The 15,972-nt window shown below is 35.4% G+C and overlaps 1 protein-coding gene across 6 annotated transcripts in view; it reads left to right on the forward strand.

The window, feature by feature from the left end:
* Positions 1 to 15,972, forward strand: part of LOC136845186 (polyamine-transporting ATPase 13A3-like) — a 37,855-nt gene that overhangs the window by 11,589 nt on the left and 10,294 nt on the right. For all 6 annotated transcript variants that reach the window (XM_067115190.1, XM_067115195.1, XM_067115192.1 and 3 more), the window contains exons 4-17: positions 2,173 to 2,321; positions 2,420 to 2,567; positions 3,832 to 3,966; positions 4,588 to 4,654; positions 7,218 to 7,372; positions 7,584 to 7,713; positions 8,283 to 8,440; positions 10,140 to 10,328; positions 10,675 to 10,884; positions 11,737 to 11,980; positions 12,514 to 12,617; positions 13,700 to 13,841; positions 14,224 to 14,393; positions 14,786 to 14,967. In XM_067115190.1, coding sequence (XP_066971291.1) covers positions 2,173 to 2,321; positions 2,420 to 2,567; positions 3,832 to 3,966; positions 4,588 to 4,654; positions 7,218 to 7,372; positions 7,584 to 7,713; positions 8,283 to 8,440; positions 10,140 to 10,328; positions 10,675 to 10,884; positions 11,737 to 11,980; positions 12,514 to 12,617; positions 13,700 to 13,841; positions 14,224 to 14,393; positions 14,786 to 14,967 — 2,183 coding nt within the window. The remainder of the gene's footprint in view (positions 1 to 2,172; positions 2,322 to 2,419; positions 2,568 to 3,831; positions 3,967 to 4,587; positions 4,655 to 7,217; positions 7,373 to 7,583; positions 7,714 to 8,282; positions 8,441 to 10,139; positions 10,329 to 10,674; positions 10,885 to 11,736; positions 11,981 to 12,513; positions 12,618 to 13,699; positions 13,842 to 14,223; positions 14,394 to 14,785; positions 14,968 to 15,972) is intronic.

A 15,972-nucleotide genomic window follows, 5' to 3' on the forward strand; every position in this document is an offset into this window, starting at 1 on the left:
ATGTGGTACATTTGATTTCTGGAGGAAGAAGGTAATTGGAATATGAGGTCTGTAATGTACTAAAGGTTTGCTATTTAAATTCACAGTAGCTAGGCAAAAAAAAAAGGACGATATATGTTAAGTGTAAGGAGTTTCTCCGGACCGATCCATTGGGATTTGTTGAGAACCCCTTGTGATGGATGAGCCGGTTATATTAGAGGTTGAGCATTTCTGTTACCTAGGTGACATCATCTAGATTGTGATGCAGGAATTGAGAGAGCAGTAATGAAAAGAGTAGATTTACCATTAATGAAATGGAAGCAGATAGGTAAATTAATGTTGAATAAAAAGGCGTGCGCTACTTTGTACCGTGCTTTACGCTGCAGAAGGGCCAGGTAGATTAATGTTGAATAAAAAGGCGTGTGCTACTTTATGCCATGCTCTACGCTGCAGAAACGTGGGCCCTGATAAGGATAGAGGAGTAGATTTTGAAAAGGTGTTATAGAATGTCAAGATTCAAGGTTTTGGTACCGTAGAAATATCGGGCTGTCGAGGGAGAGCAACATCAGAACAGTAGAGCTTAAAATAAAAGCAAAAGTACAGCAGAAAATGTTCAGGAAAAAGATGAAGAATGCACAGTAGAACATGTCAAGTACTCGAGTCTAGATAGATGTTGACAAGACCATGCATTCAGTGCATGGCATTGGTGTTACGGCAGCCCGTTACGAAATATCCATGGCCAAAGAGAAATGGGTAAATACCTGGGAAAGGGTTGATGGGTCAGTGATAACATCAGAAGAAGGAAAAAGACTTCATGATGAGTGGAGATTTTGTAAGGTCATGAGTAAGAGATAGTGGGGTTTGATTTGACCGACATACTGGAGGCCAAAGAATATCAGAATGTACTTATGAATGATTTATATATATATATATATATATATATATATGTGTGTGTGTGTGTGTGTGTGTGTGTGTGTGTATATATTTAAAGTTAAAGTCCTCCTCGGCCTCTGTAGGCTCATAGGGCAGGCGCTGATCTCCTGTTTCTTAGGCCGACAGCCAGGGTGGGAACAGGTCCCAATATAAATGTGTGTGCAGTTTGGAATAACAATTGCCGATTCGTTCAGGGAATCACCTCAGTTTTTCGTCTTGTTTATAAAACACGTTAATGCTTTCACGCTGCATACGGTGCACGTTAAAACTAATTCTAAACTATTGCCTGGTTCAAAGTCTAGGTCTACATACATCATCATTAATGGCTAGTATAATATATATACTGTATATATATATATATATATATATATATATATATATATATATATGTATGTATATATATATATATATATATATATATATATATATATATATATATATATATATATATATATATATATATATTATACAAGCCATTAATGATGATGTATGTAGACCTAGACTTTGGACCAAGTAGTAGTTTAGAATTAGTTGCAATGTGCACAACACTTGCTACTACATACATCGTATGCAGCGTGGAAGTATTTGTACAGAAATTGTAAAAAATTAAAAAAGCGACATGTCAAATTAAAGTCAACAATGGACTACATATATCATCTGAACTTGATTAAGATTACTGTACTATCTTATGATAATCTGTTTTTAACTTATAACCATTTTAAATTCAGTGTCCTCCGTAGGGGGTAGGGCCGTCAGTGCACTTTAGACGGTGCACTGTAGACATTACTTAATGTTCTTTGCAGCGTCCCTTTAGGCCATAGCTGCAACCCCTTTCATTCCTTTTACTGTACCTCCGTTCATATTCTCTCTTCCATTTGACTCTCAACCCTCTCCTGTCAGTTATTTCATAGTGCAACAGTGAGGTTTCCTCCCGTTGCAACTTTTAAACCTCCTAATCTCAGTTTTCCTTTCAGCACCGAATGACCTCATAGGTCCCAGTGCTTGGCCTTTGGCCGAAATGTTATATTCTATCTATTTATATTGTGTCAGTGGTCCAAAGCCTCACTGATCAGGGATTAGTTGGTTAACTCGTGAGGCAAGTCTCCTTTCCATTGACTTGTTCTGTAGGCCCGGGCTACAAAGGACTATTAAGTTTCCCATCCTATTGACCGTAAAAAAAATAAAAATGGGTTGGTAGTAAGGGCTGAGAAGAACCTCTGACCTATTCCTTAACCTCCTGCCGGATTTTTCCCATTCCAGGATATCTATCACCAGCTGTGGGAGGAAGACGTGATCGAGGAGGACGTTCCCGACAAAGAAACGCAGCGATACGTGAGGAGGACCTATTTTCTCAACAAGAAAATTAAATACATTTGGGATGACATCACCTGCTCATATAATCGACTAAGGTAAATATTGTGTACATGTGTGTGTATGTGTGTGTATATATATACATTTATATATTTATATATTTATATATACTTCATATGAAAATTTTTATTACCAGGCCCTTGGAACACGGCTCCACTTTCAGCACCTTCCACCAGATGGAGTCGGGTTTGACCGGAGATGACGTCCATGCTCGAAAGGCTCTGTATGGAGAAAATTTCATGAAGATCGAGATCCTATCTATCTGGCAACTCCTCGTTGAGCAAGTAAGGATAACATAAGAATTATTGAGCGGTTACAGAGGTGTTAATGGGGTATTAATCAGAGAATAGTGTTGTTTTGCTTTACTTTTATTTCATCTGTTTGAAATTTTTTGTCTTAGAGACAGAATGTGGTTATGTGGCACTACAGCTATTTTGGAAATTTTTGCTTTGCAACATTACAATGCTACAAACAGCTTTCAATGTGTTATAATTTTACATTCATATTCGGCATTAGCAGAACATATTACCTTGTTTGAAGGGAAAGTGTTACTGAATTTGTAAAGGTTGGAATAGAAATAACACGGTGTTTATGCTGGCAACAATTTATCACATCTTACAAGTCTCCCATTGGTAGGATATATAATCTGTGTGATATCTTGCTTTTGTGCACCCTCATTACCTTTAAGAAGAAACAGCACAGTTTTGGATGCCTTAGGTTGGCAGATGAGGATTCCAAATTTTTCCTGGTAAAAGCTATAGTGGACCTAGGACCCACCTACTGGAGAGCTCATGGCAACAATTGGTTTCTATATTGCTTGCCTGAGCAGGCATTCATAGTTGGTAGTTTGAAGGTCGTTGATTTTAAAATGTGTCAAGACCAGTCGTTTGCTTCTGCTAAGACCCTAGTTGTGTGCACATCATAAACAGTGATGCTTGATGGAGATCTTCACTTTTCTGATAGTAACACACTTACTTTCTTGATTCCTCCATGTCTTAAAAAAATTAAGCCATGAATATGAAATAAGAATGCCAGGCCTAATATATGATAGAGGCACTGTATGTTTTTTCCTTATTGAATATTTCTGACCTTTATCAACTTTTTTCAAGAAATCACCCAAATATGTTAGCTGCTTATTTGTATTACATATATATTGTACATACACTTATTTCATCATGGATTACTTGAATATTTTTCTATATATATTTTCCCTGTATGGGGCTAGTGCCATCAGTACACCGCATGTGGTGCACTGTAGGCATTACTTAAGGTCCTTTGCAGAGTGCCTTCAACCCCTAGGTGCAGCCCCTCTCGTTTCTTTTACTGTACTTCCTTTCATATCCTCTTTCTTCCATCTTACTCTCCACCCTCTCCTAACAGTTGATTCATAGTGTAACTGCAAGGTTTTCCTCCAGTTAAACCTTTCAAACCTTTAACTGTCAATTTCCATTTCGGCGCTGAAGGACCTCATAGGTCCCAGTTCTTGGCTTTTGGCCTAAATTTTATATTCAGTTCAATTCGATTGATATATATTTTGTTTTATTTTAGGCTGTGAACCCATTCTACATCTTCCAAGTGTTTACTGTAATCTTGTGGTGTATCCAAGAGTACTTCGCCTTTTCGGGTTGCATTCTGGGTCTGTCTGCGATTTCCATCACTGTGATGGTCTGGCAGACAAGGAAGGTAACTATACATGATAACTAGTGTGATGCTTTTTCTGTAGTATCTTGATTTTAAGGCCAGCTTTGTTTTATTCCTGGTATTTTTAATTTGTTGACTGTATTATTGAATAAGATAACTGATTTTGTTTGGCAATATCATTTCTGGCTTAGGAAGTAAGTTTTGTTTAATTTATTTGTACTCATTTTAGAGGTTAGTTTTTCATTTCCTTTTGAAGATTAAGTTTTCATATTAAAATTTTACGGTCACCCATTCTTTATATATGCTTAAAAAATTTTGTTTCTACTGTAAAAATACTAATAAAAATTTTTATTCAATATGGATATTGCAGGCTTTCCTCTCATTGCATGTTTGTTACTTTGAAAGGGGGAGGTAGAATTGAAGCAATTTCATTATGTAAGGGGAAAACCAAGTTGGGAAAACCAGCTGATGATTTTTGTTTCCATTTTACTCCTACTGTAATGCTTAAGAATGTTCTTGATTTAATCTTTGCTCTTAAAATTTCATTCAGTCTTTATTTTGCCCTGACAAGGACCCTCACTATCAATATCAAAGGCTTGAACTTGAAAAGTTTAGTCTTGTATATCTCAGTAAAATAAATATTTTAATTTTTTTTTTTCTCAGCAAAGTCATGCCCTGAGAAAAAGAATTACGACAGAGTCTAACGTTATGGTCTTGAGGGATGGTCAGCGTGAGTTTTTTATTTGCAGTTTTGCTTTCAGCATTTTTATTTCATGTTTATTTTATATCTTTTTTTACCTTTTTCCCTGTACTATTGTACATTCACTTAATATGTATTGTTTCATACAAATCCATTAGTCAAATTGAGCCCTAATTAGCAATGCTGATTTCCTGAGGCACACTTCCTGAAGTCTTGAAGGCAAAATAAGAAGAATAACACTAGAAAATCAGCTGCTGTGTAACAGTATACACATGTACACATTTGATCCATTATTATGTAGAAACAGTTTGCCTCTGCTCTTTACTTGTTTACTTTGTGTACCTCTTTTATGTAGTATTTGTACCAGAGATAGTTTGTTTTTTGTATTAAAGCAATCCATATTTTCTCCATGTTGGTTTTTGTTTGTTGAATAATATTTACACTGAGTGTTTAGTAATTGTTTTCCATCCTTGATAATTTTGTTTTTTGATCAGTACTGTATTATCATTGTGAATTCATATAAATTAATGATGATATTTTTCTTCATTTTAAGGGAGTCCTTACCTCTGACCGGTCTGCAAGAGTCAGTGGTAGATGCTGTCAGTACCTTTTTGGCCAAAGAGAGTAAAACCCTGGTTGTATTAATAAAATCTCACTCCGGCTTTGACAGATTACTTTCAAGCCTATTCTCGGGTATCTGAGTAAGACGTGCTTCAAATAAGATTGACTGTTCGCAAAATGAGGGTCCTGTCATTTTTGTTGCCTTTAAAAGGACTCTTGAAATTTCAACTGTCCTAAGATCAGGGACATGGAATTGTCAGTTTACCTTTTCAGAGTAGCTGTTAGTTGTGGCAGGACATTTTATACCTCCAGCAAAAGAAGTATTACATTCATCTCCCTCTTCCTCTTCATTTTAATCTCAAAATTCATTTATTAGTCTGGGATCACAAGTATCTATGCCTCTCCTAAATTAGTTCTATTTTTGTGCATCTGTTAATGCATTCATTATACAAACAATTTCTTCACTTCCAAGTTGTTTAGGACATTTGGGTCTTGACCTTTTTCTATCCCCAAGTGATCCAAGACCCATCAGAAGCATACTGTGGCTGGGAGATCATTTTTACTCGTCCTCCTACCAAGGTACTCATCTGTAGGAGCTAATTATGCTTGATGGGTTTATATGAAACAATTGCAGCTTTTATAAAAAACTCAATTTTCATATAAACCCATCAATTATAAGATAGTGCCCTCTTCCATTACCATCATTCTGGCTGTTTAATAATTTGTACATGAAAGAACATGGCCAGCTATTTCGACATAACGTTGGGTCAAAGGTGTACATGTGCACAGTGTTACTGAGTGGTTGATTTTCTGGTTATTCTTTTACCACTTTCAAGACTTCAGAAGCTATACATCTTGGGAATTCTACTATGTGAAATAAGGCTAATAATGACTGATGAGTTTGGTTGAAAGTTTTGTTTTTATAAAAGCTACAGTTAAAGTAAATTATAATTATATTTTACTGAACTACAGGTAACTGAAATTATTATTGAACATTACTGCAGACAACAGAGAAACATCTCATGTTCATGTTCACTTACAGTATCTCCTTAATATTAAACTCTGAAAGAGTGGATGGCTGATAGGACTGGGTAATGTGCCTTTCTAATGGAAAAAGTTCCATTGATACAGTTGCTTTAAAGACATACTAGTCTATCCAGAGAGACACATTCAAAGAAAGATAAATAAAAGCAGAGCACAGTGTGTCAGTCAATTTATCAAACTGTTTTTGAACTAGCTGGTTTTGGTGCTATACTTTTCACAACTTCAGCCAGAAGTTGGCTCCAAAATGAAGCTGTCTTATCTGTTAAGAAGTTCCCATGGTGGATGGTGCTGAATTTCATATCCAGTCTCCATCAGTGGTCTTAGCTAGGTTATTGCTTACAATAAAAAAAATGCCAGTAATATGCTATATGTTTCAGTATTTCAAAATTTTCCTGCTAAGTGTCTTCCTAATCAGTGCTTTTCTAGGAGTTGCAAACTGAGGTGTATGTAGTAGCACCCTTTGATATCCAGAATGTTTGATTGATTGTATTAGTATAGTTCTTGCTTCTACTGCTTCCAATCTCTCAGTGTCCTTCCTCTGTCATAGTCTTCAGTGGAATCTAAAGAGTGGACTGTATAGAGAGAGCGAGAGAGAGAGAGAGAGAGAGAAAGTTTTTTGATTTTTCAGACTTACAGCAAATTTATAGCAAATCATTTAGTAAACTATGGATATATTGTGGGCCCCATCCTGAGACCTTTTATATTTTTTGAACTACTTGTGATGTTTCACAGGCAGCAATTTTTCACTCTTCGTTCATTCATAATCTGGTATGCAAGGTTTGTTTTACTGCACCACTGGTGTTTTTATCAGGCTCTGCAATTAGGTAATATGATTTACCTCCCTTGTAATCAAGCAAATCATAGCCATAAATCTAGACTACGTCCCATTGGTAACCATAAAATTAACACATTCTGTAATTAATTACTACTCCCGTTTCAAAGTCTTCACATCTGATACAGTAATTCTTCAAAAAGACTCTCGTAATAGGTAACAAAATATCATCTAGAGAGCTTGTTCCTGGCGACATTCTCCTCCTGAAGGATGACAGTGTTGGTATCATGGAGGCAGATGCAGTCTTGCTTGAGGGATCCGTGATAACCAATGAGGCCATGTTGACTGGGGAATCTATACCTATAACAAAGGTCAGTTGCACTTGGTACCTTTTCGAAAGCTATTTTAGAAACCTTTTGTAATCCTGTGTATTTTATTTTAGCCTAATGTGGGACAGCCAACAAGGTCTCTGGTAATTAGTGCATTAATAAGAGAAAATGTCATTAGTATTTTTGTTGCCAGCCTTTTAAATCTTTTAAAGATCAGATGTATTGAAAAGGGTTTTAATTTCATTCCACCCAGGTTGCCATACCACCCAGTAGTGATGCAATGTTCAGCGAGGAAGAGCACAAACATCACATACTGTATAGTGGCACTGAAGTTTTGCAGATACGTGGAGGAAAAGAACTCAAGGCTCTTGTCATTAAAACAGGTTGGTTCTCCTGTTTTCAGCAGAATCTTGCATAAATAAAGGCAGTCCTGTAGGCAGGCAATATTTAGGTTTGTTTATGTTTAGTTAATTGCATTAAATGACTAAAACCAACAATTTTATTGAAAGACAGTTTCTGCTGGAAAGGGAGCATCCTTACTTCCATTCCAGTGCAAAGCTTTTTTTTTTTTTTTTTTTTTCTATACAGTACATCCTTAGGCGACAATAACAGTAAGATTTTGCCGTTTTCATCCTTCTCTACAAATAGAAGAAAGCAACACTGAAATTGTGTAAAGAATTTATGAAAAGGCATACTGCATTACTATGATGATTGTTAATACCTTTAAAAATTTGAACTAGTGGGCTGCTACCTCAAGATTATGTAGGCAATTTGAATGTCACTTTTATCACTCCAACTGTGTGATTGTTAGATATCCAATATGTTTTGCTTTTATACCTGGTGTGTCCAATTTTAGTACTTAAAATCATAATATTTCAACCCTCATGGGTAATGCGGTTATTTCATAGCAAATGTTGTAAATAAGAAACTAATTCATATGTCTGTCTCCTAGGATTCTACACAGTCAGAGGGGAGTTAGTGAGATCTATTCTCTTCCCCAAGCCTGTTGACATGCATTTCTATGCTGACTTCCTGAAGATGCTCTGTATCTTTTTAATCCTTGGTTTGGCAGCAATGTCCTGGAGCTTTCATCACTTCTACTCGCTAGGGGTAGGAAGCATTTCAAGTTCAATGAATCGTTTGCTTAGTATATGTTTATTAAGTGTTGGCATGTTTATGCTTGTTCTCTCTGGGATTTTCTACACACTACAGTGTTCATTTGTTTCACAACAAACCCATTATTATGATGAGCCCAATTTCATGGTTACAAAATTGTCCCAGACATTTCAGCTCCTATTAGACTAAAGAAAGACTAGATAGGTAGTTGGTAGGAATGGGCTTGTGAAGCTGGATTTCCAGGTCTTCAGCAGCCATGAGATTCAGTATTCATGTCTGAACAGTGGTACTGAGCACTACTATGATTTCCATTGCTTCATTTTAGTAATATGTTTTTATGAATGCCTTGATTTTTTCAAATCTTTTAAGTTCATTTACATTTACAGTATTTTATATATTTTTGCTTTTGCAGTAAGGTGATTATGTACCTTTCTTAGGTTCATGAAGTGGAGGTGATAACAATCGATTAATGATAGTAGAAGTTCTGATTCACCACTGACCGGTTTCCTCCAGTCAGATGTCATTTGCATAGAATTTTGTAAGTTCTGTATGAATATTTTGTTGTACAAAAGAAGCATTTCAAGTGTAGCTTTAGGTTTGTATTTGCTGCATGCTGTATGTCTTGGCAAGTTTGCCACATTGATGTTGATAAGTTTAACTGATTAGTGAACAAGTGTCTAATTAGCTACCTTTTTGTTAGCTTTTGCCCAGTTCTTTGATCCCTTTAGGTATAGGTGTCTTATGTAATACACTTTAGGTAGTTTTGCATGTATTACTTCGTAGTACACTTTTAAGTACTGTACTGTACTTTTTGTGGTATATAAGCTACTTAGTATTATTTTGTGCATTACAGTTTAGATGGTATTTTTTTTAGTTATTAGCCTCATTATATGTTTGATTAGTCTAGGAAAATTCCTAAGGCTCATGGAGCAAGATTTGTGTGCAATCCACTACTCAGCTACCAGTTAGAAAGCAGTGAAACAAGGGTGTTTTAACTCAGTGGTTGGATTATATGACCTATTGTGATTTTTTGTATGAACATATGTATGTCTAATCTGAAGTATTTATTATGTAAAACCACATTACATTAAATAAGATTTTCATGTGGCGTGTAAGCATAGTATACAGTGTGCTAAAACCAGATGTTGCTTACATGATATTTAGCTGAATGTCCATGGCTTTCAATACATTTACAAAAGCTCCTGTAACTTTTTACTGTTTTTAATCATCCAGCCATTATCATTTAAATTTCATGTTTTGTCATATTTTATAGAAAATTAAATTACGTGTGATCTTGTATTTTTAACACAATGTTAACACAATAAAAAACTACTAAATTCTAAAACCTATGGAATTTTTATACAATTTAAAGATCAAATACATAAAAGGTTTACACTATTAGTATACTTAGAAGGCAGTTACCACCAATTTCAAATGTTTTATTAAGAATCATTTCACCAATTAAAATTTGAGTATAGTTTTCACACAAAAATATTATTGATTTCATCTACTGGTGGAAAAATGGTTTTGCAACTTCAGTTTTATTATGAAAAGATCTTATTATGGAAAGATTTTTAGAGTTATAGCAATCTGATCTCATAGGTCTTGCATAAGTTTAGTCTTTCCTTTTGGCAAAATGCGATCAATCTACAGTATATTAAGTCTGTACATAATGAAGTCTATATTCTTTCAGGCCAGTTGGTCACAAATCTTTCTCAACTCGCTGGACCTGATCACTTTTGTTGTGCCGCATGTTTTACCTGCAGCAATTACAGCTATAAATGCCAGTGCCCAGGGACGCTTGAGAAAGGATGGGATCTTTTGTCTCTCGTCTAATTACATCTCTCTTTCGGGATCTGTAGATGTTGTCTGTTTTGACAAAGTAAGAGTTCATTATCCACTGAAAATTTAATCTTTCATCAGTTATGCACTTATTACAGTATAGTAGTGAATCATTCATATTTACGTAATTTATAGCTACTGTACTCCATAAATAAGATAATTTGTTTATAGCTATTTTACATTGTTGTGCAAAGGTTTCTGCCATTGTTAGTTCATAGCTTATGATTTTATGTGTCAGAATTTTATCAGTGAATTAAAAAGAGAACATGAATTTTATGTTAATTAGCATTATTGAACTTTGAAGTTGTAGCATCGGTTTATTATACAAATAAGTATTGTACTTTGTTATCTCTGATGCATTATACTTTCCTGGCCCTACTTCACAGACTGGCACCCTCACAGAAAGCGACCTTGCACTGGCTGGTGTAGTGCCTTGTCACAGGGGTGAACTCCAGCAACCCGAGTGCGACATCAGTAAGCTCCGTTCTGATCTGCCACTGGCCACATCTCTGGCAACATGTCATTCTTTGACCAACATAGATGGCAAGCTGGTTGGGTACCCCCTCGATGTGAAAATCTTCACCGGTATTGGATGGGTATTGATAATTTTTTCCAGGTTGTTCTTCACTGATTATAATTTTAATTTAATAAGCACAAGTACATAAATCATTTAGAAGCATTTTATAATTGTTGCTGTCTCTGTGAGTTTGTCATTACATTAAGAAAACAACTTGCAACTGGGCTATTTTGAATAATTATTTGGTACAGTACAAAAAGCCACATGAGAATCTATACAGTACTGTACAGGTAATAGTTAAACCTCTTGATTTGACTATCGTTACTATGGGCATAGAATATTGTTATAATTATATGCTGAAAATTGTTTCAATTAACCACTGAGATACATATATACACATGGAGGGTTTGTTGAAAGATTTTTTTGTGAATGAGGCGAGAAAATTTGAGCAAAGCAGATTTTGGACACTGCATAAGAACAGACCTAAGGGGTCAAAGGTAAAAGCCAGGAAACAATGCAGCTGAGGCCAGAAGAGATGATGTACAGAAACATTGGTATGGTTTACATTATGCATCAAAAAGAGACACACTATAGAGATAACATAAACCAAAGGAAATTGCTTTATCATAGGAGGATTGGAGGATTCTCTCTCTGTTGAATCATTGAGCCCATTTGCTTTGATTAAAGCCCTCTCTCTGTACAACTGTCACTCTTGTTAAATGCTAATGCTGTAATCTTTATCATTCTGATAAATATCTGGAGCCTTGGAAAATTAGAATTATATTAGGAGTTAACTTTAAGAATTATTTTTTGGCTTAAATTTCACGCGGAAGGAGTGTCCATCTCATCAGCAATAAGCAATGAATGTTTGATTTTGAGTATAAATTCTCATGAGTTCACTAAAAGCATTGTTGCCTCATTTTCCTCACAGACGATGATTGAACCTGAACCAGTGATAAATCAAGACTATGGTATGGTAACACCAGTGCTGGTACGGCCAAAAGCAGATGACGGGGATCCTGAACAGCTGGAAGTAGCAATTGTGAAATCCTTTCCATTTAAGTCAAAGGAACAAAGGATGACTGTTGTCACTAAAAGGAAGTTTGCCAATAACTTTGATGTCTACATCAAGGGAGCTCCAGAAATGATTGCTCTACTGTGCAATGATGTTACAGGTTTGAGCTTATCATTTTTATTATTCTCCTGATTGCATTTGTAAGTGTCTTGACTGGGTATTTTTGGATATGCTGTAATTCAGTACCGTGTTTTTATTTTATTGAAATTAAAAAAGTAATGACAGCCAAAATTATATCTGTAACAGATCATCATTTGTTGTGTGACTTAACTAAAAAAAATTTGAACTACAGATACCCAAATAATGAACAGACATTTAACCTCATAGTATATTTCTGTATACCAGGAGTAAAGTACCTGGATGAACAAGTGAATGTTTTTATGACAGAGACATATGATATGAACAGAAAGATACATGTCAGAGAACAATAGAGAATGCCTTTCAGTCTCAATGGTAAAGGCATTTTTTCAAGCGAATATACAGTACCGTATGTGCATTATGCTCATGAAAAATAGTTCTTTATGTCCTAAAACTTTACTAAAAAAAATCACCTTTTCAGTAATGGAAACCTACTTCAGATGGATGTCCAGATGTACATATAAAATAATTTTTTCACAATTACTTTTTTTTCAGTTCCAGGCATCTTGGATTCAACCTTAGAATGGTATACAAGACAAGGTCTGCGAGTTGTTGCTGTGGCTCATGCTGCATTGCCTGCATCTTTAACTTGGGAACAGGTTATTAATGACTTTGCACAGTTATTAAGAAAAATATAAAAATGCTGTTACCTTTCATCATTAGTATTTTTCTTAAAAACTTAGTTTGTGAGACATAACAAATCAGTCATAATTAGCCCTATGCCATGCAAACAAATCCAAGTCATACCAATTTGAACAGTTGAAAGCAAACAGGTTCTTGTCATCCATTCTTCCAAGTCACTCTCTCTCAAGACCCCTTTATGTTGACCTCCATGTTTTAAAAAACATCTAACATGGTTTGATGTTTCTTAAAAGGTTCTCACCAAAGTTAGAATCAACACCTTCATCGCTCAAAGCCCTGTCATATTCTCTGCTGTTTCACTTTAGCTCAGGGTGTGTTTTTCTTTAAGTACCCATCTTCACACCACAGGTGCTTTGCTTGTGTACCAGCTATAGATATGGAGTCCAGCCACATTCTTTACTCAAAGAAGATATCTGGATTTCTTGGGTCGTCATCGGCTCCAGTGTCCTCCATCTGTGCGAACTGGACTTCTTACATCTTGGTCTCTTACTCTCTTCAGAGGGCATTTTTGTTCCATCTTACCTCCTAAATAATGAATGTTGCGCATCATATGACTTTAAAATAAAGCAAGTTTTTGTACAAAACCCATCAGTCATAATCTTTAGTGCCTTTCCATTTTCCCTCCCCCTCTCTCTTCAAGAAGGGGCTGGCACAGAAGAATGAGTAAAACGGCTTGTGGCAGACACTGGACTGTGAGGTGTGCATGGCCTGGGGTAACCCTCCATCTTTCATCTCTGCAAGTCTGTGTAACTTGGATCTGTTTACAGTATATAGAATAGAGCTGGTTAATTGGTTTGTAAACAGACTTGTTTGGTATGAGATGTTGTACAGTATTTTATAATGACTTGTTTGGGAAAGTACTTATACATAGATTACCATCAAGAATTAAACCACAGGAAAATGTGTATACTGGTAACTTGTAATAGGTAACCTACCATAATATTTATATACTAGCAGAAGAGCACTGAAGGTGGAAGATTATACCAATTTGTTTCAGCAGATCTCAATCATAATTTGAAGGAAATATGTCTCTTATTAGATAGAGACAAGTCCCAGAGAGAAATTGGAAGATGGTGCAGAGTTCCTGGGTCTGGTCATTCTCCAGAACAAAGTGAAGAAAGAGACACCTTCTGTTATAGCGACTCTTCATCAGGCTGATATCCGAACTGTCATGATAACAGGTAAGATCAAAATCTTCCTTATAGGCATTTTCATAATCATTTTTACATCAGCTTTTTTCCTTATAAGGTTACACATGAAATATGTTCTCTCATTAACTAAGTTATAGTTATCATTACTTACAATATTTTGATCATTAGGAACAGCATTAATAAATTTCATCTTTTTAAAGATTATTTTTGCATTCCCCCATCTTTTTAATTTCTGTAGCTAATTTTTACCATTTCCTTGGAAAGATGAATTTTTTTTATAAATATGTTATGCTTCATAGATACAAACCTTTTCTTCATATAGTGGTTGACATAACACTTCAAACCAAAAGCATGGGCTACTACGGCAATTGTTTATTTGATACAAACACATTGCAATTTTTTCCCTATGCAGGGGACAACTTGCTGACAGCAGTCAGTGTTGCTCGACAGAGTGGCTTGCTGAAGGCAGATCAGCAGCTCATAGTAGCTAGAGCTCAGATGGTGTCCACCTCAACAATTGCAGCTCAATATTTGCAAGTTAACTACTATGATGTGGAACATATTGATGTTCTTTATGACAAGGTAAGTTCTCACTTGTCCATTGAGGATGAAATTGTTGTACTGTACCAAAAGGGTTACATACCATTACAATATTTATAAAAAAACAGAAAAGAATTCAAATTTTTTCTGGGATTAAGAGGTAGCATGTTATATGTTTTTATATATTTTCAAAGTAGCAGTTACTTTATATATTTTTCATGTGAATCTCACATATCGCATAGATTAACAGTGAAAGTTTGTGGATATATTTTCTTCCATAAAACTGATTATCTGATGTTACACAGCTTGAAAGTTTTGTGCTTGAGCCCAAGAGAAACCAGATCTGATACAAGAAATTGTAAGTTCCTCTGCCTCCACTTCAGAAATAGACACTGAATAATTATTTATTATTAATGGGGCTTGCATTGTTTCAGAGAAAACTTATGTCAGTAAGAAGTGACAATTATGTCCTTGCTGTGGATGGCCAAACCTTTGAACTAATTTTTCGAGGACAGGATGAGGAGCTTTATCAACGACTAATTGAAAGAGGAAAGATTTTTGCCAGAATGAAACCAGACCAAAAAATCTCCATAGTTGAAGCACTTCAAGACCTTGGGTAGGTTTTTGGGGATTACAGTACTTGGAATTTCTTATTAAGCAAATATTATTCTAGGGACTTAATTCATTGGATTTTTATTGGAACAAAGGTTATTAGAGTTTTGAATGTGCCATATTTTCCATAATATACAATCCATATAGTGTGCTACATATAAACTACATTCAGTTTACTCCACAAAAACCTGTCACTTACTGGAGCCTACAGTCATGGTCTTCCATAAATCCCAGACACTTCATTCCTGTTTTAAAATTAGAAGATTGTCTACTGGATGAATAGCTGCAATGGTCATGCACCCTTACAGATCCTAAGTTTTGGAGAAGCAAGAGCCTTATGTATGTGTCTAGCTTGTTTATAAGGAGCTTTAGAATTGTAGTCTTTGCTACTTCCATTTTTGTTCATTTCATTGTTTAACGTATTTTTCTTGTCAACACAGTCAGGTATTCTCATTTTAGTACCACTTTTACACAATTACATTTAAGAATTTAGTGAATTGTAAAGAATCACCTATTCCAAATGTAGACTTTGTCTCTGACTGTGCAATAAAAATGGATGTGCATCCAGTTTGAACTTCTGAAGTTGCGCAATAAAAATGGATATGCATCTAGTTTGAAATTCTTAAGTGCCGACAATTCAATCATATGACTAAGTAGTTCATTCCTTGATATGGTTACAACTGGAACTTTAAGAAAACTGCATAGTACTGACACTCACAAAAGAAAAGGTATGACTGTTAGAATTACGTGTGGCTAGTTCGTACTATGTATAGTCTGAGAGGATCTGAATGCAGCAGTGGGTGATCACAATTACTACATAAGAATTTTTATAAAACATGACAGCTACCCAACATTTGAAAATCTACATATGTGAGGATGTTTGAATCTACAAGAAACACATTTTTAGACAATTTATGTTTCTTGAACATCAGTGAATACATTTTTATCAGTCAGCAAGGATTATTTATGTTAAAGATAATGGTACGTGCATACAGTCTTACAAGGGAAT

This window comes from Macrobrachium rosenbergii, chromosome 13 (assembly GCF_040412425.1).
Source record: "Macrobrachium rosenbergii isolate ZJJX-2024 chromosome 13, ASM4041242v1, whole genome shotgun sequence".
Classification (NCBI taxonomy): domain Eukaryota; kingdom Metazoa; phylum Arthropoda; class Malacostraca; order Decapoda; family Palaemonidae; genus Macrobrachium; species Macrobrachium rosenbergii.